Source organism: Psammomys obesus, unplaced genomic scaffold (assembly GCF_907164565.1).
Source record: "Psammomys obesus unplaced genomic scaffold, mPsaObe1.curated_primary_1811, whole genome shotgun sequence".
NCBI classification, from domain to species: domain Eukaryota; kingdom Metazoa; phylum Chordata; class Mammalia; order Rodentia; family Muridae; genus Psammomys; species Psammomys obesus.
The window spans coordinates 1,926,161-1,946,990 of record NW_026596034.1 but is presented as its reverse complement, the minus strand read 5'-3'; the positions used below and the strand labels follow the sequence as shown (position 1 = coordinate 1,946,990).

Genomic DNA, 20,830 nt, shown 5'->3' with positions numbered 1-20,830 from the left:
AGGCAGGTGGGATCTCTGTGAGTTTGAAGCCAGCCTGGTCTACAAAACAAGTCCAGAACAGCCAACGCTACACAGAAAAATCCAGTTTCAAAAAAGAAAAGAAAAATTATAAACCCTCCAGCTGCACAGTTCCTTGTGCTCTGAGAAGATCAAGGCAATAAATAATATCACATTAATGCTTCTTAAAAACTGTGGGTTTTAGCCTGGGGGTCAGGGGAAAAGGAGGCACACACTTTTAATCCTAGCACTCAGGTGGCAGAGACAGGCAGATTCCCCGAGTTTGAGGCCAGCCTGGTCTACAGAGTGAGTTCCAGGACAGCCAGAGCTATACAGAAAAACCCTGTCTTGAAAAACCAAAAACCAAACAAATGTACAAAAGACTCCATAACCAAACCAAAACAAAACTTGGGTCTCATCCTGTGACTCAATATGAGGGTTATGAAAACAAACAAACAAACAAAAAAACTGGCAATAGTAAGAGGTTTCTGAATATTTAGTGACACCAGATTAATTCAAAATCAAATGCAGTGAGTCCCAGGTACCCAGGCAGTTCTTGGCCATGTTCAGCTGTGCAACCATGGCAGCCTTTTTTTCCTGCTTTTGTTCTATGGCGGGGTCTCAATACGCATATGTGCATGTGTGAATGTATGCACTTGCACACCGTGGCGCACACTTGGAGGTCAGAGGGCAACTCCTGGGACTCTGTCTCTTTCCACCCTGAGGTATAATTTAGTTCCTCAGGCTTTTGCAACAAACACTACTTCTACGCACCACACCATCTTCCTGGCACTAGCCTTGATTCTGAACACAGAATATACACCCTGAGCTGTGAGTACTTCATGTCACTCCACATGATGTCCAATCAATACTGCTTGAAATACCAAAACGTCAAGTTTGAGACCATACGGTATGTTGTTTTTACTATGTGTACAAAGTTTTCTGCTCTGATAGAAACATAATGTCTTGACATGTTAAACAGAGTCGCTTAAAAAGTTTTTAAATTTTCACTTTTCTTATTTTAAGTTAATTGTATGTATGTGTGTCTGCATGTGCGTGAGAGTACAGGTGCCCAAGGAGGCCAGAGGCCTTGCATCCCTGGAGCTCCAGTTGCATTTGAGTCTGAGTCACCTGACATGGGTGCTGCAAACAGAACACTAATCCTCTAGAAGAGGAGCCAGTATACATGAAAGCAGGTGTGTGCCAAGGCCAGAGGCTTTGGTTCCCTGGAGCTGGAGTTATAGGTGGTTGCGCTCTCTCTCTCCGTATGTGTGTGTGTGTATTTTTATGTATATGAGAGTTTTGCCTGCATGTGTGTAAACCATTTGCATTTGGTGCCAGTAAATGCCAGTAGAGGGCGTCAGATCTTCTGGAACTTGCATTGCAGGCAGTTGTTAGCCACCAAGTAGGTAGGTGCTGGGAAACAACCCAGGTCCTCTTGACTACTGTGCCATCTCTTCAGCTCTGGAAAACAACTTTGAACACTTTCCTATCATTCTCCAGGACACAGCAAACTAGTGTACTTTTGGTTGTATTGTGTTAGAAGTCTTGATTTTTAAAATTGCTCTTTGGACCAGCACTTAGGAGGCAGAGGCAAGTGGATCCCTGAGAGTTCGAGGCCAGCCTGGTCTACAGATCAAGTTCTGAGACAGCTATAGCTGCACAAAGAGAAACCCTGTCTCAATAACAAAGAAACAAAAAATTGCCCTTTGGGGCCCGGGCTGGAGAAGGCCTAAGATAGGAAAACCACTGGCTGCTCTTCCAGAAAGCCCAGGTTCAGTTCCCAGCACCCACATGATTGCTCTCAACCATCTGTAACTACAGTTTCTGGGGATCTGGTGTCCTCAGAAGTCAGAAAAAGGGAGTGGATCCTATATTGTCAGGAACATATACTGAGGCCATATGCTCAGAGGCCAAAAGTACTGCTTTACAAGAGTTGTGAGAACCACCTCATTTATGATTACCTAGCATATAGTCTCCACAAAGCTGTCAAAGCCTCAAATATGCACTGGGCCCAATGCTGAGTACTTACACCAAACCATGATGGAGGCTCTTTGTGCTGTGCAGAGTATCAACCTAAATGAGTTGATGATATCAACAAACTAAATAAAGGACAAGCCTCTGTAAAATTGATGGAGAGGTGAAAACACTGTAAAGTTGGCAGGTTGCAGTGGTATAGTCAAGAGTGCTTCAATGGGAGGAACAAATGAACATAATATCAGGGTTGCTAAGGCTTGGGGCAAAGATACTTGTTGCCAAGCCTGACAGCCTGAGTTCCATCCCTTGGACCCACAAAAAGGAAGAGAGCTGAGTCTTGCAAAGTTTCCCCTGACCACCACACATGTGTTGTGATGTGTATGTACACGTATGTACATGTCTGTATAACTGAATAAAATGTAAAAAAAAGTTGAAAATTTAGGTTCATGAAAAAAACAACAACAACAACAAAATGCTTGGAGCCGGACATGGTGGCGTATGTCTTTAATCCCAGCACTCCAGCACTCAGGGAGGCAGAGGCAGGCAGATCACTGTGAGTTCGAGGCCAGCCTGGTTTACAAAGTGAGACCAGGACAGCCAGGCTACACGGAGAAATCCTGTCTCAAAAATCCAAACAAACAAACAAATAAATAAATACAACATGCTTAGAGCCGGAGAAATGGACCAGTAGTTAAGAGCACTTGTTGCTCTTGCAGAGAACCCAGGTTCCTTCGGTTCTCAGCACCCATATGGTGGATCACAACCACCTGCAACTCCGGTTCCAGGCGATCTGTGACCTCTTCTGGTTTTGTGGGCACCAGGCACCAGACATGCATATGTTACATATACATACATGCAGGCATTCATATATGTAAAATAACAATAAATACTTAAAAAGAAGTCAAGCTGGGCGTGGTGGTGCCCAGCTGTAACTCTAGCACTCAGGCACAGGCAGGTGGATCTCTGTGAGTTCAAGGACAGCCTGGTCTACAAAGCAAGTCCAGAACAGCCAAGGCTACACAGAGAAACCCTGTCTCAACCAAGAAAACACCAAAAACAATTATTGTTTGAGCCTGTTAAACATCACCTCTGGTACTCTGTAATTCTGACCCTATAGCGAAGTCCTATATTCAAGATTAATTTAGGCCCCTTTCTCCTCAGCTGCAAAATACCTTTCCCTCATCACATAACCCTGGTTGACCTGGAGTGTACTGTGTGGACCACCTACCTGGCCTGGAACTCCGAGATCCACTAGAGCCCCTGCTGCCCAGTGCTGAGATGAAAGGTGAGCTAACATACATGGTTTTCTTAATTAAAATAAAAAAGTGAGCATCATGTGTATGCCACAGCACATGTGGAGGTCAGAGGGCAGCTTTAAGACATCGTTCTCGCCTTTCACCTTCTCTGAGGCAGGGTCACTCTTGTTTTAATTTTGCTGGTTTGCAGGCTAGCTGGTCAAGAGCTTTGATGCTGCCTCACATCCTGCTGCTGTAGCACTGGGCTAGAGATGTGCACCACATTCAGCTTTTTAAAAAGCTTTTAAACTTCATTTGTATAAGTGTTTTGCCTACATGTCTGTCTCTGTACCATTGGCATGTCTTGTGCCATAGAAGAGGGCTTCAGACACCCTGGGACTGGAGTTACAGATGGGTTTGGAGCTTCATGTGGGTGCTAGGAGTAAAACTGGGGTCATTTGGAAGCGTGGCCAGTGCTCTTAACCACTAGGCCATCTCTCGAGCCCCCATCTCCAGTTTCTTAAGTGGTTTCTGGGATTGAATTTGGGTCCTCAGGCTTTCCTGGTTAGCACTTTTATTTACGGAACCATATCCCTGGTCCCTATGTTACTGCTTTTAAAATATTTTGTTTGTTTCACTATGTAGTCCTGCCTGGCTGGCCTGGAACTCATTGTGTACACATGTGTGTGTATGCTTAGCACACTTAGCCCATGCACTGGTGTTGAGGTTGTCCACCATCTGACATGGTTGCTGAGGCCTGAACTTGAATTCTCTGGAAAGCAGCAAGTGCCCCTAAACCACCTCTCAGTCCCCTATTTCCCTGTGTTGAGCCAGGGTCTCCGGTAGCCCCGGCTGGCTTCAAACTCCATAAGAAGCTAAGAGTGACCTTAAACTTTGGGTCACGGCTTCATTCAGCCTCTTGAGTGTTAAGACAACCATAAAGCAGGAGGCTTCAAACATTCGTGTCAATGTCAATTGCCAAACCAGCAATGCTTAGTCCTGTACACTGCCTGGGGGATGGGGTGGCCCAACTGCTTGACCTCAAGTATCATTCCTCCTGAGTTCCTCTCACTGGGAAGGAAGCATTCGTTTTTTCTAAGGATTCCTTCTGGGCAGCCCATAGTCTGTCCCAGTGTTCCTATTTCCTCAGTTTTGAAATACCTCCCATCCCCGACCCCCTACAGGTGCTGTCCTTCCTCCTAGCAGCAGGCAGTGAGCTGACTTGAGCCAGAGGACTCCAGATCCAACGGTCCTGCTTATCTCCCTAGAACTCTGTCACCATAGCCATCTGCGTCCTTTTTCCTCCTCAAACCAAATGGCACCCCTTACCTTATGCCTATAGCCGTTTAATTGCAAAAGCTAAGTCGTTTGTGGGAGACCACAAGGAAGTGTCCCCTTTCATTTCCCAGCTCAGAGTAAAAATAGACAACTCTGCCTCTCACCCGAAGAAACACGCTTAAGGTAACACCTTTGAGACCTCTGCGTTTCCTGCCCTCCAACTGTGGATAGCCCTACAAGGTTGAAAAGCATTTCTGCTCAGGGTCACCCCTGTTGGCCTCTGTGATTTCACAGAGGCGAAGAGACTTGTTACACGTCACACAGTAGTCTGACAGGCTGCCGGGGCACTACGGGACAGAAGGAGAAATCCGGTACTTTCTCTACTGGCCTGAACAGCTGTGGCACCAGGATGCAGCGAAACCCCAGGATCCTGGCCCTTGACCTTATCCTGAACGGGAAAAGCTCGCCATTGGGTGGGCGTTCCCTAAGTGCAGCAGGGATGGAAAATGAAAGTGGCAAAGAAGCCGTGCCTCGCCCCTCTGTCCAGAGATGACGGAAAAAGGACGAAGCTCAGGCCGGCATCCGTCCTGCACGGTGGCCACCCGGCCACGCTCGCGCGGATTCTTCAAACGACTCCAAGGAGAGCCAGGGACTCTCAGCAGCAAGGGCGGGGTTGGGCTGAGGCCCAGTCACGTGAGGGTGCCCGAGTGGGCTCTCGGTCCCCACCCCACCAGGGGGCGTCCCCCACAACGCGTGGTCGACCATCATTGGCCCATGGTGCGACCAATAGAAATCGGCCATCTGGGATCCCTGCGTTCCGAGCCACAGCCTAACGTGCTGAGCCGACTAGGACGCAATGAGAGGGGACAGCTGTGGGGCTGAACCAGTCAGGAGGGCGGAGGGGCGGGCTCAGCGGCCCGGTCAGGTTGGGGTGAGATGCGTGCGGATATAAATCGGAGCAGCGGCGGCCGCGTCCGGTCAGTACCGCAGAGCCGCTGCCTGACGATCGTTTTTAAAGGGCCCGTGCGCCGCCGCCCCCTCGGCCCGCCATGCTCCTCTCGGTGCCGCTCCTGCTCGGCCTCCTCGGCCTGGCCGCTACAGAGCCTGCCGTCTATTTCAAAGAGCAATTCTTGGACGGAGGTAAGGTCTGGCCCGGTCTCTCGGCCGCCTCAGCGACGGCTGGGGCCCGAGCCTAGGGCTGCCTCGCCGAGTGTAATGTAATTACCGTTCAGAGGGCCAACACTGTGGCCCCGGGGGACTAGAGCCGCGGGCGGTTCCAGTTGTGTGTCCTTGGAGGACGTGGGAGGCGCAGCGGTTTCCCGCGCCCGGAGTTAGGGTTCGTCCGAGGACCTGAAGCCGCTCGAGGTGTCAAGTTCGAGGTTGGGATGGGAATCCCCCTCCCCGCCCCCACCGGCTTGTGGCTCCTGACAGACGTTGGGTATGGGGGCGGGGGTCAGCCGGCCCCGCTAGTCTGACTCTGTGCCGCTCCCCTCAGATGACTGGACCAACCGCTGGGTCGAATCCAAACATAAGTCCGATTTTGGCAAATTTGTCCTCAGTTCTGGCAAATTCTACGGGGACCAGGAGAAGGATAAAGGTAAGAGGCAGGAAGGGAGTAGGTGCTTGGATTCAGGACGACTTCCTGGAGGAAGCTGTAGTCACATACACAGTGCTCGGGCTTTTCCCAGGAACACGGTAGCCAAGGACAGGTGGCGGGGGGAGGTCAGCCGGTACCCCTCGAGGTATAGAGTATTTGGGGTCCACCTGACTACACTCCCATTCCATCACAGGGCTGCAGACAAGCCAAGATGCCCGATTTTACGCACTGTCTGCCAGATTCGAACCCTTTAGCAACAAGGGCCAGACACTGGTGGTACAGTTCACGGTGAAGCATGAGCAGAATATCGACTGTGGGGGTGGCTACGTGAAGCTGTTTCCGGGTAGTTTGGACCAGAAGGACATGCACGGAGACTCGGAGTACAACATCATGTTTGGTGAGGGACCCCTAGCCAGTGCTGACTGGAACCCTTTATAATCGGAAAGCTGATCGTCACACCACGGAAAGCACTTGATGGGGAGGATTGGTCCTGAAGGAACAACTAAAGGGCTTACCGAATTAGTTGCAGGTTTTTATTGTTCATTTGTGATAATTTCTATATGTTCCCTAATTTTAGAAATGAAACTAATGAAAAGATCTAAGTCACTGAAAAAACTTTGAGTGTGTGCATATCACACTCAAAGGACAACTTTGGAAAAATCTTTTGTCACCTGAGTTCCAGGATTGAACTCAGATTGTCGGGCTTGGTGGCAAGCACTAAGCCACTTGCCAGCCCCCAGATGGTAATCCTTTCAGATTTTTCCTGAGTCTTTGAGCATGGAGTAATAGTACATGCCTTTAATTCCAGAACTGGCTGCATCGGAGGCAGGTGAATCTCTTGAGTTCCCAGACAGTTAGGACTACGTAGAGAACCCGCCTTAAAAAAAAATCAGGTTTATTCCTGGATAGGTATGGCAGTGTGCACATGTAATTCAGCATTGAGATCAGTACTTTGAAGCCAGCCTCAGTTAAATGTAACAGTATTCTCTGTCAAAAACAAAATAGGCGCTGGAGAGATGATTTAATGATTCCAGAGAACTCAGGTCCAGTTCCCAGCACTCTTAAATAATGCCCACTTCAGACCTCTGCAGGTTCCTCTGTATGCATGGTGCACGTATACACACAAATGAATGAGATTAGGTCTTCCTTTAACAAAGAGGGGTATGGCCTGCCATCGTGGGCAGCCTGCATATGCTTCTTATGCAGGTCCGGACATCTGCGGTCCTGGCACCAAGAAGGTTCATGTCATCTTTAACTACAAGGGCAAGAATGTGCTGATCAACAAGGATATCCGGTGCAAGGTGTGCCTGGGGTAGTCATTTAAATAGCTGTCATGGGTGGCCCAGGCACTAGCCTGGTGGGAGGGACTTCTCACCTCCTTCCCTCTTCAGGATGATGAGTTCACACACCTGTACACACTGATTGTGCGGCCAGACAACACCTATGAGGTGAAAATTGACAACAGCCAGGTGGAGTCAGGTTCCCTGGAGGACGATTGGGACTTTCTGCCACCAAAAAAGATAAAGGATCCTAATGCTGCCAAGCCAGAAGACTGGGACGAACGAGCCAAGATTGATGACCCTACAGATTCTAAGCCTGAGGTTGGTGCTTGGATAACAGTTCCACCTCCCATCATAGAGGACACTTGGGTCTACCCTTGACTTCCATGTGTGCTCCTAGGACTGGGACAAGCCTGAGCACATCCCTGACCCTGATGCTAAGAAGCCTGAGGACTGGGATGAAGAGATGGATGGAGAGTGGGAACCACCAGTGATTCAGAATCCGGAATACAAGGTAAGCTCCGGTGTTGGGGTGTGGCAAGATAAGGATGCTTGCTTGAGTGCTGTAATTAATATTGTACTAAAGAAACAAAACAAGATGGGCCTTAGGGTTCTAGGCTGTGTTGTTGTTCATACTGTGGAATGTATTTACCTGGTTCTCTTCTGCAGGGCGAGTGGAAGCCACGTCAGATTGACAACCCAGATTATAAGGGTACCTGGATACACCCAGAAATTGACAACCCTGAATACTCCCCCGATGCCAACATCTATGCCTATGATAATTTTGCTGTGCTAGGCCTAGATCTCTGGCAGGTGAGACATAGGAATGACAAGGATACCAACAGACCTTAGGTTGTCATGCTCATACTATAGATCTGGAAGGAAGAAGAGGCACAGGAGTACTACTGTTTTAATATACGTGGGTGCACATGTAGAGGTCGAGGGAGGCTTATTAGAGAAGTTGGTTCTCTTTACCATGTGAGTCCTAGAAGTCAACTCTGGTCATTAGGCTTGACAGCAAGTGCTTTATTTGCTGAGCTGTCTCTGGCCCCACTGAGCACTTTTCTGCAGGGCTGCTTGCCATGTGCTGGTCCTTTGCTAAAGTATGTGTGCAAATGAGCTCAGATCATCCACTTAATGCTCTACTCAGTGCCCACCCTGGCTACATAGAAACAAGACTTAAGAAACATTTGTACTGAGTCTGTCATCAGTATGATTTCTGTGTCTAGGACAGTTCTTGGCATGTATTGGGAAGGTAACTGAAAAGAGACTACCCAAAATGCCTATTGTGCAGAGAAAAAACTGAAGTAAACCCAGTAGCCCTGGTCACTAAGGTTTGAGTTCTGAAAGCATGGTTTTGAACTACAATATCCTCTAGTGTCAAACCCCTGTTTAGATTCTTTTTGAGGCAGAGTGGTCTTGGTATGTATTCCAGGCTGGCCTGGAGTTCATTCCTCCTTGCCTTCCAGGACACCAAACATACCTGCCCACCCCTGCCTTTTTTTTATGGTCTTACTGGAACCCTGATTGTCTTAGAACTCCCATAAATAGTCTGGCATCTGCCTCTACAGTGCTGGGGTCAAAGGCATGCCTGACTACAGATTCAGAGGTTATCGAGGGTGAAGATGGAGCCCTGTCCAGAGTTGGAGCTGTCTGAAGTCACTGCTGACCATCTGTTTTCCATTCTTTCCCAGGTTAAGTCTGGCACAATCTTTGACAACTTCCTCATCACCAATGATGAGGCCTATGCAGAGGAGTTTGGCAATGAAACATGGGGTGTCACCAAGGTGAGCTGGGGTTCCTGTGCTTACTCTAGGGGTTAGCTGGGAGGGCTGGCAGGCAGGTGAGAGTCAGGTACTGAAAGGTGTGGTCCATCTCCCCAGGCTGCAGAGAAGCAGATGAAGGACAAGCAGGATGAGGAGCAGAGGCTTAAGGAAGAAGAAGAAGACAAGAAGCGTAAAGAGGAGGAAGAGGCTGAAGACAAAGAAGATGAGGATGACAGAGATGAAGATGAAGAAGATGAAGATGAGAAGGAGGAAGATGAGGAGGATGCTGCTGGTCAGGCCAAGGACGAGCTGTAGGGGCCACGCCACCCGCCTCCAAGGCTGGACTGAGGCCTGAACACCCTGCCGCAGAGCTGGCTGCTCCCAATAATGTCTCTATGAGACTCAAGAACTTTTCATTTTTTTTCCAGGCAGGTTCAGATCTGGGGTGGCTTCTGATTTTGTTACCCTGCCTCTCCCCTCTCCTCCTTTTTTTTTTTTTTTTTTCTACTGGTGTTTGTCTTTTAATTCTCCTTCAGCCCTCACCTCCTGGCTTTTCGTTTTGAATCAACATCTTTTCCTTCTGTCCCTCTCTCTCCACCCCCAGCAACTACCCTCCAACTTTAGGAACAGGGGTGTGGAGGAGAAGCCCTAGGCTTGAGATTTCATCTGCTCTCCTTCCTGGATCTCAGAGGAGGGCAGGAGAAGGGGGTGGTGTCTCCCCTCCCCCCAGCACTGAGGAAGAATGGGGCTCTTCTCATCCCCTTTCTCCCTTGCCCCCAGGACTGGGCCACTTGTGGGGCAGCCAGTTCTAGCACAGCTCACTGAGAGTGTAAGAACTACAAACAAAATTTCTATTAAATTAAGTTTTGTGTCTTCCCTATTGTGTCGTCTCCTCTGGGAGGATGTACATCAGGGAATCAAAAGTGGCCTTTTGGGAGTCTGGTGGCTCACTAATGTTTCAGCTATTGGGAGTTAGCAGAGTCCCACGAAATGTCATGGCTACATTTATATGTTTGCTATAATCTTAAACGGGAGAGTTACCATCAGGTGTTGATGCCGAAACTCTATAGTAAGTAAGTCTCTCATCCTGGCAGTAAACATGGGAATTTTGGTTCTAGCACAGATCTCATTGACAGACTGACTAATAGGGGGAAAAATTTGAACCTAAATCTTAACTGTCTTTTATTAAAAGTGGGATGGGTCTTCTCTTGTCCTGCTTTCTAAGACTACATAGGATAAGCAATTTCAAACTTCACATGAGAATGGTGATTGCTGGTAGCTTTTTAGGCAGGGAACAAAGTTTCTGAGATAGTGACCAACTTTTCCCAAGGGCCCGTGTTCCTAGGGTTTCTAGGACTGAGCTGATCAAAAAGGGCTTCTCCAGCAGTTTGTGAAGTTGGAGGCTTACCTAGTATGCCCTGGATTCTATCCCCACCAGAAGGAAAAAAATAAGGAACTGGCTCCCCACTGTTGGGTCTCCAGGCTGCCATTTAAATTCCAGTAAGCTGCAGAATGGGCAGGAGGCCTGTGTGGCTAGAAGGAAGTTGTGATCCAGACAGAACCTTGCCAGTTCTGAAGGAGTCTAGGCTCAGGTGAGGGGAGGGAGGCAGGCCTTGGGTAATTGCCTGATCAGTGGTGTGCACAGAAACACCAAGCAAGCTCCAGGAGGAGTAAGTGGTCCCTTTGACACAGACGCCCTGTTTACTGGGAGCTTAGCCTCACTTGAGCCGCTGAAAGCACATCACTGATGTTTGCATTGCTCCTTGGTATGTGGTGATCTAAGGTTTCTTGAAAATAACCCGTCCCCCAACCCCCCATGAAGGTACCTTAATAAGAGTTGGTATAAGCAAAGGGAATTTATGGAAGGAAAGATAATGTATTTAAAAGAATCTTGAACTGTTAAATTTTTGATGTGTTGGATGAGCCCTTATTGGAGGACCATGAAGAGGTAGGAGACTCCTGAACTAGAAGTGTAAGGTTATCCCAAATCTGAGAAAGCCCTTGAAAATGGAGTTGCATAAATTGCCCTGATTTGTGCATTTAAGATTTATGGTAACTTAATTTCAGGAACTTAGAAGCACTCTGCTGGATTCCTTTTAGTTTGGGCAGATTCAAATTAGGTCACTAGGAATAGGAATTTACAATGAATGCCTCAAATACTTAAGTGGAAGTGGGTTTGCGGGTATATGGTGTAAGTTTTAAGAGGCATGACATCACCAAGACAACGTGATGCCTGCACCCGCAGCAAAAGCTCATAAAGCTGAATTTGCGCATGTCTATGGCAAGGCGGTGTTGCCGCGCATGCTCTAGAGGTTGAGTGTGTCATGGGGACTGAGGATCTGTGAGCGCATCATACTTGCCCCGGAAGTGCTCACCGCTCGGTGCGGCGCGACTGGCGCTAAGATGGCGGCGGCGTGAGTTGCATGTTATTCGAGGATCCCGGGGCTGCCGCATTGCTCCGGCCCCGCCATGGCCGTCACCATCACACTTAAAACGTTGCAGCAGCAGACCTTCAAGATTCGCATGGAACCTGACGAGACGGTGCGGGCCGGAGCCCGGGGGCGGGAGCGACGGGGTGGGTGGGGGCAGGGAGGCCGGGATCCAACGGGAGGGGCGGGGAGGACGGCGCGGCCGGGCCCTGCCCTCCCCCAGCGGCCCGACCTCCTCGGATGCCCCCCGATCGACTCTGCCCTGCCCCGGTGGCTTGGGCTCCATTCCCGGGCCGGTCAAGTCCCCATGCCCAGCTCCAGTGTCAGCTGCGGACTCCATGTTCCCAGCCTGCAAGCTGCTCAGGTGTCACAGTTTGGCATCAGTGGCCAAGAGGTGCCGACTGGTGACTACAATGATGATAATAAATGTTCTTAAATAGTTTTGGTGGTCCGTGTTTGTTAGCCGTTTATTCTTTACCAGCCATTGATCATTTTAGTATCATCTTGCTGAGTATGCAAAACAACGTTGTCGTTTGGGGACTTTTGACTTTCCCCTTTTGACAACCACGGAGTTACAGAACTTTGTCATGGTCATAGCAAATAATGACAGAGACAGGATTAATTTTTTTCTGTTTCGTGTAACAGGTAGCAGCCTAAACACATTGCATGAACTTTGGTTTTGCTTTTTGAGAGTGGAGTCAGGTCTTGTTTCATTAACCTAGTGTGGTCCTGAACTTCTGGGCTCCAGTGATCCTTCATGCCTTTTCCTCCCAAGTAGCTATACTGTCTCTGGCCACCGCCCCTGAATCTTCTTAAATATACTGTGAGGCCACTGGGATAGCCCTCAATTGAGATCCAGGCATGGGTGGTCATGTCCATAACCCCTGAACAGGGGATCGCCTTGAGTTTTAGGCCAGCCTTGGCTATGAAGTTCTAGGCCAGACTCGAGTACAGAATAAAAATCCTGTTTCAAAAATGGAGGGAAGATACATGTCCTCAGTAAGTACAGAAAGTTACTATTTGAGGCCAGCGATGGGTTTTACCCTTTCATTTCCTCATTGCTGTTTCCTGTCTCAACCACATGCCATCTGAAATACAAGTTTGCTTTTTTTCTCACATCAGTCTTCTCCGTGAGGACAGTGGCTGATCTTTTCTGTTCCACGGCCTCTGTAAAACAGGTTGTAAGGCAGGGCTTGGGTTGGAGCTCTTGTAGAGCACGTAGGACCCTGAGGTCCATCCTCCAACCGCCACTACCATCACATCACTAACAGCTTCAGTAACTGCTGTCAGCTGGCTAGATCGAGTAGGAATCACATGATTGAGAGCAACGCTTTTTCTCTAAACAGAAGGGAGGAAGGAATCTAAGGGTTTGTAATGACCATTTTATTTTATTTGAGACCGGGTCTCACTGTATAGTCCTGGCTAGCCTAGAACTCAGAGTGATCCACTTGGGTCTCCCAAGTGCTGGGATTAAATGTATGCACAACCATGCTTAGACTTCACTGAGAGTGTCTTAGAGTATTAGTGCTGTTTATAAACACATGGGCCGTACTGTTAAAGTTCTGTGTTTGATGCCTATCCTCCTTACTTTAGGTGAAGATGCTGAAGGAGAAGATAGAAGCTGAGAAGGGAAGAGATGCTTTCCCTGTGGCTGGACAAAAACTCATCTATGCTGGCAAAATCTTGAGTGACGATGTCCCCATTAAGGAATACCATATAGATGAGAAGAACTTTGTGGTTGTCATGGTGACCAAGGTGGGTAGATTAGCAGGGATGATGGCAAAGAGCTTGTGTGCCTTGGAGAGATTAGCTGTAGGCAGGGTGGGGCTATGATGCAGCAGGGTGTTAAGGCTTGATAAAGATGCTATTGCCTGATCCCTTTTTCTTGCTGTCACAGGCCAAGGCTGGCCAGGGTACCCCAGCACCCCCAGAGGCCTCACCCACCGCTGCCCCGGAATCCTCCACACCCTTTCCTCCAGCCCCGGCATCAAGCATGTCCCACCCTCCACCTACCAGCAGAGAGGACAAGAGTCCAACAGAGGAGCCGGTCACCACAGCATCTCTAGAATCCATTTCTGGGTAAGGAAGTAGCTTTTGACCTGTGCCCTGTCTTCCTGCACCTTCTAGTACCCACCTGTGTGGTTCCATGCACTTGCCTTTCGGGGAGGGCGAGCCACCAGAAGCCAGGGTCCGATTTCTCTCTCTTGAATTTGCAGCTCTGTTCCCTCTTCAGGTAGCAGCGGGCGAGAGGAAGACGCAGCTTCCACATTAGGTGGGTGGGTGGACCTCAGGGCAGAGGCGACTGGGAGCCCCAGCCACCAGCCTTTGACAGCCTTGTCTGGGTATGGGAGGGTCTGGGAACTGCCCTTGTGTGCCCCTGGTGACCCAGGCCCTCCCTCCACAGTGACTGGCTCTGAGTATGAGACGATGCTGACTGAGATCATGTCCATGGGCTACGAGCGGGAACGGGTTGTGGCCGCCTTGAGGGCCAGCTACAACAACCCCCACCGAGCTGTGGAGTACTTGCTCACGGTGAGGGGGCTACCACTGCCTCCTGGGAGGCTCCAGGTCTCTGTGCCTCAACAGGCAGTGGAGGTGGAACCTACCCTATAGGCTCTTGGGTATTGAGTGTTGCCATTGAAGGCTTCACAAGAGAACATGGAGGGCAGGAATGAGGCCTCCCCTTCTGTCAGGCTGGTCACTTGAGAGAGGGGAAGTGGGTCTGTTTGCAAGAACTAAAAAACAGGATCCCTGACAGGGAATTCCAGGAAGCCCTGAGCCTGAACATGCTTCTGTCCAGGAGAGCCAGGTACCTGAGCAGCCGGCCACAGAAGCAGGTGAGCAGGTTGGATGGTGTGCACGTGACGCCGTTAGTCCAGACTCAGGCGCCCCTGTATGGTGTCTGACCACACCTCTTCCTGCCACTAGCAGGGGAGAACCCCCTGGAGTTCCTGCGGGACCAGCCCCAGTTCCAGAACATGCGGCAAGTGATTCAGCAGAACCCAGCACTGCTCCCTGCGCTGCTCCAGCAGCTGGGCCAGGAGAACCCTCAGCTCTTGCAGGTGCGGCCCAGGGTGAGGGAACTGAGATGCCTTTTCTACTTTCTTAAGGAATCCCCCTGAGAAAGCAGAACTAGCAGAGGCCAAGTCCCTTGCTCCCTCGGGACCCATAAGGTTACCTGTAATCTGACTCCCCGTGAGGTCTGGATGCTGTTGGCACACACCATGCTGAAGACATGAGAGGCCCAGAGCAGGCTGCCATTTGTATGTCTGGGTCCTTGACTCTGGCTCCAGCATTCTTCTGAGCTATTGCTCTATCTGCAGCTCCTCTTCCTGCTTCTCAGTCCCAGCCTTCTTCTTGATCTGACCTTCACCTTGACCCTCTCTGTGGTGACCTAAATCTGTGTCATCACACCAGAACCCTTGGAGCACTCTCAGAGCTATGAAAGGACTTCTTGGACCTCAGCTTTCAGGCCCATTCTGCTTTGGTTCCTTGAGTCTCTGACAACCTCCTAGGGACTATCTCTGCTTATACCTCAATGGCCACTTCTCCCACCCAGTATCCTGGCATCTTCCTCTCAGGCTAATGCTCTATACAGTGCCCCTGGTGAACTGCCCCAGAGGCTAGATTTCGGAAAAGGCCCTTTCTAATGGGAAGCTTCTCCGATGCCTGTGGAAGCAAAGGGTTACATCAGAACCTCTGGATCTCCCAGTACTGTGTTGAATAGGTACAGGGGCCGGGTTGGTAGTGCACACATTTAAGCCCAGCACTTAGGAGGCTGAGGCAGGACGATTACAGAACTTGAAGCCAGCTCCTTCCAGGAGTGAGATCATCTCAAAAAAGAAAGAAGGTAAAGGTTGTGCAGGCTGGGAGCCTCACCTGTGCTTAGCAGCTTCACTTGCAGCATGACAAAAGAAGTGCCCAAGCTCTGCTGCCCTGTTGGCCACTGCAGCTTCCCACTGCTACAGGAGAAGGTCCTTCCTGGCATTTCTCTGCTGCTTTTGCCACAAAGCTCTCCTGGACTGGCCCGGTAGGTCATCCCAGAGCACTCATGTGGTGCTTGTTTTAGCCAGAGGAAACCTCCCCACTTCCTGCTACAGATAGCAGGCCCCTCCCACAAGGCCTCAGTGACTTGGTATGAACTTTTTTTTTTCCCTTTAGTCTCAGTATGTAGGTTAGGCTGGCTGAAAACTCACGGTGATCCTTCTGCTTCAACCTCCCAAGTGCTGGAGTTCTGGTATGAGCAGCCTGCCTCGCTTTGGTAGTTCCTTACTTTTTGTTTATGGAGACATTGTCTCACCACGTGGACCCGCCTGCCTCTGCCTTCTCAGTGCTGGGATTAAAGGTGTTCGCTACCATGCCCGTCTCTCCACCTTGGCACCTCAGCCCTACCTGGATAGCTTATTTCCATGGCTACATGACTGTGTGGCCAAGGCAGGCACCTTCAGAGCATTTGACAATTTGAGGTTAAGCAAGGGCTGTAAAATGGGACCCAGGCAGGTGACAAGGACTATGAATTGTCATCATTCTCTTTCTTCTCACAGCAAATTAGCCGTCACCAGGAGCAGTTCATCCAGATGTTGAATGAGCCTCCCGGGGAGCTGGCTGACATCTCTGATGTGGAGGGGGAGGTTGGTGCCATAGGTGAGGAGGCCCCGCAGATGAACTATATCCAGGTGACACCACAGGAGAAGGAAGCTATAGAAAGGGTAAGAGGCCTGGCCGAGGAGCCATCTCGGTGGGTAGCCCTACACCTCTCCCCTTCTTACCCCTGCCCATCTTCCCACAGCTGAAGGCACTGGGCTTTCCAGAGAGCCTGGTCATCCAGGCCTACTTCGCGTGTGAAAAAAATGAGAACTTGGCTGCCAACTTCCTCCTGAGTCAGAACTTTGATGACGAATGATGGTGGGAGGCAAAAAGGCCCCCAACCCACTCAACAAAAGTTTTATAAAAGAAAAAGTATATATATATATACACACATATATATATTCATGTTTATTTAAGAGGAAGAAAAAATCAAACCATTAAAAAAAAAAAAAAAAAAAAAAACACTCTGCCCAGCTTCCCACCCTCCTGAAGTGGCCCTTATTCCCATCTCAGTCCAACAAGACCCGGGCCAGACAGCTGTCCCCATCCTCTTAACAGCCCAGCCTGCTCAAAGTTGCTGGCAAGACCAGGAGGCGACAGATGGGCCCCTCTTGGCCTCTGTCCCAGCTCCCTGCCGCCAGATGGAGAGGCGCCTGCCTGCTTCTCTATCCCCTGAAGCATCCCCAAGGACAACCCTCCTCCCTTCTCTGTGAGGGGAAGCTGGAGCCCTAAACTTTTATCCTCCATTGGAGTGGCCCCAATCTTTCCATCTGGAGTAAGTCTGTTAGAAGCCGAAGGCCCTCTCCCCATTCTGGCCTTGGCCTCCAGCCTGGAAAAGAGGTAACATCAGTTCTGAAGGCCAAGGCCACCCCTGCCCCAGGACAGAACCACATCTCTGATAAAGGTTTTGAAGTGAATAAAGTTTTAAAAAATGAGCCCTAATAATGGTGCATGCCTACTGGAGCTTCTCACACCAGCTGGTGAGTCTGAGCCAGCAGGGGCACAGGTGACACGGGCCTACAGAGAAGTGCGGAAGGGGCCTATGAGCCTCACAGACGGGGGCCCCTGCATCTCCTCCCTCTGGAAAGTTGGGCCCCTGCCTCAGCTCAGCCCTAGAAGGGCTGCTGCTCCCTCTATCGTGCAGTCTGTTTGGCTGTACTCCCCCCTGGTAATTGGCTAATTACTGGAGATTAATGTTGGTAAACAGAAGCCTCCTCCTCTACCGCCATCTGCTCCTTCATTATTTGCCCATCCAGTCCCCTTTCTCTCTCCCTAAAGCCCTAGTTCATGGCATGGCCTAGTGTCCAGGTGTGAATATAACCCAGTAGAGGATTTTCCCACTCCAGGTGTTGGGGAACGAGCCAGGGGGCCCAGGAAGTCACAACTTGAGGGAGAATGTTCTAGAACAGGGGCTGTCAGCAGCTGGCTTTATTGGGAAAGGAGCTTTCAGGAGCTGGGTTCATCAGATGCTGGGTCCTGGGCTTCAGCAGAGGCCACAGCAGCAAGCCGTGCTTCCTTCCTCTGCCGCTGTTTCTCATCCTTGAGGCGCTTTCGCTGCTGCTTGTCTAGGTCCTGTAACAGTTCCTGGAAGCGGGCACTCCTGGGGTCCACGTGGTAGCCCAAGCGTTCCTGGGCCTCGGCCTGTAACCGGGCCCTCCGCTCCTTGTCAGCCTGAATTTTCTCCCAGCGTTCTCGCTTCTGCTTTCTCCAGTTCGCAATCATCTGTGGCATCTTGGCCATGCACTCTGAGATGTGCTGCTCCCTGCAGAGGGAAGCAGTCAGTAAATGGCAGACCAAGGTAACCCTGAACTTTAACCCAGGTGTCTACTAAACCTTCCTCATGCCCTTGTCATGGATGCCTTCCTTGACTTCACGTGTTGGGATGCCAGGTCCAGATTCAGCCACAGGAGCAACTGGATTTACACCACCCTCCTCCCCAGCCCTGTGAATCTGTAGGTACACTCATAGGATTAGGACAGTAAAATGGAAAGAACAAGTCTCATGGCAGAACAGGACCATTCAGCTAGATGGAACAGAATGGGGAGCCAGCGTGACTAGATATCTGACCGGCTTCTTCAGGCCTAAATTTCACCTTAAAAAGGGTCTTTTTCTCTGTGTAGCCTTGGCTATCCTGGACTCACTCACTTTGTAGACCAGGCTGACCTCCAACTCACAGAGACCTACCTGCCTCTGTCTCTCTGGGATTACCAGAGTACTGGTATTACAGGCATGTGTAACTGCGCCTGGCCTAGACTTCTTTTTATTTATTTATTTTAATAGCAACAGGCTCTCACTATGTAGACTGGGCTGGCTGTTCTCATAACAGTGATCACTTGCCTCTGTCTCCAAATGGCTAGGATTAAAGATGTACTCTACCACAACCAGCTTATGATAAAAGGGTCTCACAGAGCACCTGGGCTGTCCTCAAACTCAGAATCCCACCCCCTGCCTCTGAACCAAGTCTTCTCCCAAGTTACAGCCTTGTACCACTAGGCTTGGGCTCAACCTCTGGGCCTTTGCACCACTTGCTCCCTCTACTGGAAACTCTCCCTGAGTTGTTTTTTGTTTTGTTTTTAATAAATTTTTAAATTTTTATGTGTTGCCTGAAATGTGTGTCCGTGTGACAGTGTCAGATCTTGGAGTTACAGACAGTTGTGAGCACCATGTGGGTGCTGGGAATCGAACCCAGGTCCTTCTGAAAGAGCAGTCAGTGCTCTTAACCGTTGAAGCATCTTTCAAGCACTGAGAGTTTTCCAGTAACAGTATCTGGTTATATGGGGATTTGCTTAAACATCACAAGAGCTGGCAAACTGATTTACCCTCCAACATGCCCTTTTTGTTTTATTCAAAACAGTTTCTCTATGTAGCCTTGACTGCCCTGGACTTCCTTTGTAGACCAGGCTGGCCTCGAACTCACAGCGGTACACCTGCCTCTTCCATAGTGCTGGGAATACAGATGCACTCTTAACTGTGTTCTGTCTCCCCAAGGGTCTGTGGTCATCATCTGAAACTGTTTTGTTGTTCCCTGCTGTGTGGATCTTTAGATCCTTGCACTGAGTGCTCAGTAAAGATATATCTTGGGCCTGCTACAGGCTTGTAATATCAGATATTCGGAAGGTAAAGACGTATGTATGGATCCTAGATTCAAGGACAGCCTGGGCAACAGAATGAGTTCTGGTTCATTGAGGCCTTGTTTAAAAATAAAGAAGGGTAGGCTACTGATTCAGCTCAGTGTTAAAGGAAAAGTAAAAACAACACAAGAACTGCAACTGAGTGACTACAAGAATTTACCTAGAAGTTAACCTTACGACACAAGGGCCCCAATGCCTCCAACGGAGGATTCATGGTTTCGGGGCCTTTGGGTACCTGACCCGACACACGCACCTGGCTCGACGCTTTGCCTCCTCGGCCTCCTGCTGCACGCGCAGCGACTCTTGCATAGTCGCTAAGCTCGGGAACCATTCTCGCTCCTCGGCCTCCAACTCGCGCAGCTGCTCTGGGGACGGCCACAGGGAGGCGGGGTCCACCCCGGAGGTGGTGCCGTGCCTCCCGAACTGCTTGGCAGCATAGCGCGGCCCTAACTGCCATCTCGGGGTTAGTAGGTTCTCCGGGTCTGGCCAATGGGGCCCGGGTCGGCGACGCGGGGGCGGCGGCGCATGGTAGCTACGGGACCTGGGACCCAGAGCCACAAAGAACCGCGGGAGGCAGCGCGGCTTCAGCGCGGCTGCCGCCATCTTGGCTGTGGGTCCTTGCGGGCAGCGGGCTGGCTAGAGCGCTGCCTGCGCACCGGAAACACTGGGGCCTCAGGCCAGGGCGCAGGAGGCCGTTGTTTGCCTTGATAATATTATATGGCTGAGCGTGGTGGCTCACGTCTTTAATCCCAGCACTCTGGGTGCAGAGGCAGGAGGATCTCTTTGAGTTCCAGGACTTACAAGGACTACATAGACCAGGTATCCAAGAAAGAAAAAAAAAAAAAAAGAAAAAGAAAAAAATTTTTATATAGTTTACTTACTGGGGGAGGACCGTGCAGGTGATCAAGGGGAGGTCAAAGGACAACTTGGGGAGTAGCAGCGCAGTCGTCCCGCCTGGTGGCAAATGCCTTCACCGGAGTCTTTTCACCTGCCCTCATTTGCCGTTTTTGACAAGGATTATCACTCTGTAGCCAGGTCAACCTGGAACTTCCTACTAACTCCGTGAAATGAGGATGTGCACAACAGATACTACACGAAAGAGGTTTACTGGATGGGGAGTGAGAGCGCGAGCGACATGATGGGGGAGGGAGAGGGCACCCGGACAGAGAAAGGAGAGAGAGCGAGAGAGAGACAGAGGCAGGGGTCCCTTTATAGCTTGTGCGCAGCTGAACCGTGCGTGCAGGGTCAGCGGCACATGAGGACATCTAGGCTACTGGGCAACCCAGAGCAGACTGCCTGAACACTAACACTCAGGATGGCACTGAAGTTGTGGCAGTCCTAGATCAGTCGCCTCAGTCTGGGATGACCCGTAATGAGCCAGTTTTAAATTAAACTTAAAGCTGGCATTTTTAAGATTTATTTATTCACATACCTTACGTATGTGCTCTGTCTTCGTGTGCACAAGAAGAGGTCTTCAGATCACAGATGGTTGTGAGCCACCGTGTGGTTGCTAGGATTGAACCTGGGACCTCTGGAAGAGGTACTCTTAACCA

At 50.1% G+C, this 20,830-nt stretch overlaps 3 protein-coding genes across 7 annotated transcripts; 2 read left to right on the top strand and 1 right to left on the bottom strand.

Annotated features, from left to right (window-relative positions):
* Nucleotides 1–5,457: 5,457 nt before the first annotated feature.
* Nucleotides 5,458–10,006, top strand: Calr (calreticulin). Its single transcript, XM_055621310.1, has 9 exons — nt 5,458–5,627; nt 5,983–6,084; nt 6,278–6,481; nt 7,291–7,385; nt 7,476–7,685; nt 7,765–7,878; nt 8,034–8,177; nt 9,059–9,151; nt 9,248–10,006. Exons 1-9 carry the CDS (start codon nt 5,537–5,539, stop codon nt 9,443–9,445), a joined length of 1,251 nt encoding a protein of 416 aa, XP_055477285.1. The 5' UTR covers nt 5,458–5,536; the 3' UTR covers nt 9,446–10,006.
* Nucleotides 10,007–11,487: 1,481 nt separating this feature from the next.
* Nucleotides 11,488–17,081, top strand: Rad23a (RAD23 homolog A, nucleotide excision repair protein). 5 transcript variants are annotated; one of them, XM_055621085.1, is made up of 9 exons: nt 11,488–11,671; nt 13,153–13,314; nt 13,457–13,638; nt 13,776–13,831; nt 13,964–14,091; nt 14,318–14,396; nt 14,491–14,633; nt 16,104–16,268; nt 16,349–17,081. In XM_055621085.1, the coding sequence occupies exons 1-9, from the start codon at nt 11,600–11,602 to the stop codon at nt 16,460–16,462; spliced, it is 1,101 nt and encodes a 366-aa protein (XP_055477060.1). In that variant the 5' UTR covers nt 11,488–11,599; the 3' UTR covers nt 16,463–17,081. The 5 variants fall into 5 exon arrangements, with proteins under 5 accessions (XP_055477060.1, XP_055477063.1, XP_055477059.1 ...); XM_055621088.1 differs by having other exon boundaries at nt 14,488–14,621; nt 16,104–16,203; XM_055621084.1 differs by having other exon boundaries at nt 14,488–14,633.
* Nucleotides 17,082–17,544: 463 nt separating this feature from the next.
* Gadd45gip1 (GADD45G interacting protein 1) lies at nt 17,545–19,913 on the bottom strand. The gene is made up of 2 exons (XM_055621089.1): nt 19,531–19,913; nt 17,545–17,908 (listed from the first exon to the last, which is right to left on the bottom strand). Exons 1-2 carry the CDS (start codon nt 19,878–19,880, stop codon nt 17,593–17,595), a joined length of 666 nt encoding a protein of 221 aa, XP_055477064.1. The 5' UTR covers nt 19,881–19,913; the 3' UTR covers nt 17,545–17,592.
* Nucleotides 19,914–20,830: the final 917 nt, after the last annotated feature.

Coding starts and splice junctions, on each gene's coding strand:
- Rad23a (XM_055621084.1), top strand. CDS start 11,600: ATGGCCGTCACCATCACACTTAAAACGTTGCAGCAGCAGACCTTCAAG. Junction 11,672..13,152: donor GCATGGAACCTGACGAGACG/GTGCGGGCCGGA, acceptor TCCTTACTTTAG/GTGAAGATGCTGAAGGAGAA. Junction 16,269..16,348: donor AGAAGGAAGCTATAGAAAGG/GTAAGAGGCCTG, acceptor ATCTTCCCACAG/CTGAAGGCACTGGGCTTTCC.
- Calr (XM_055621310.1), top strand. CDS start 5,537: ATGCTCCTCTCGGTGCCGCTCCTGCTCGGCCTCCTCGGCCTGGCCGCT. Junction 6,482..7,290: donor GGAGTACAACATCATGTTTG/GTGAGGGACCCC, acceptor CTTCTTATGCAG/GTCCGGACATCTGCGGTCCT. Junction 8,178..9,058: donor TAGGCCTAGATCTCTGGCAG/GTGAGACATAGG, acceptor ATTCTTTCCCAG/GTTAAGTCTGGCACAATCTT.
- Gadd45gip1 (XM_055621089.1), bottom strand. CDS start 19,880: ATGGCGGCAGCCGCGCTGAAGCCGCGCTGCCTCCCGCGGTTCTTTGTG. Junction 17,909..19,530: donor GAGGCAAAGCGTCGAGCCAG/GTGCGTGTGTCG, acceptor TTCCCTCTGCAG/GGAGCAGCACATCTCAGAGT.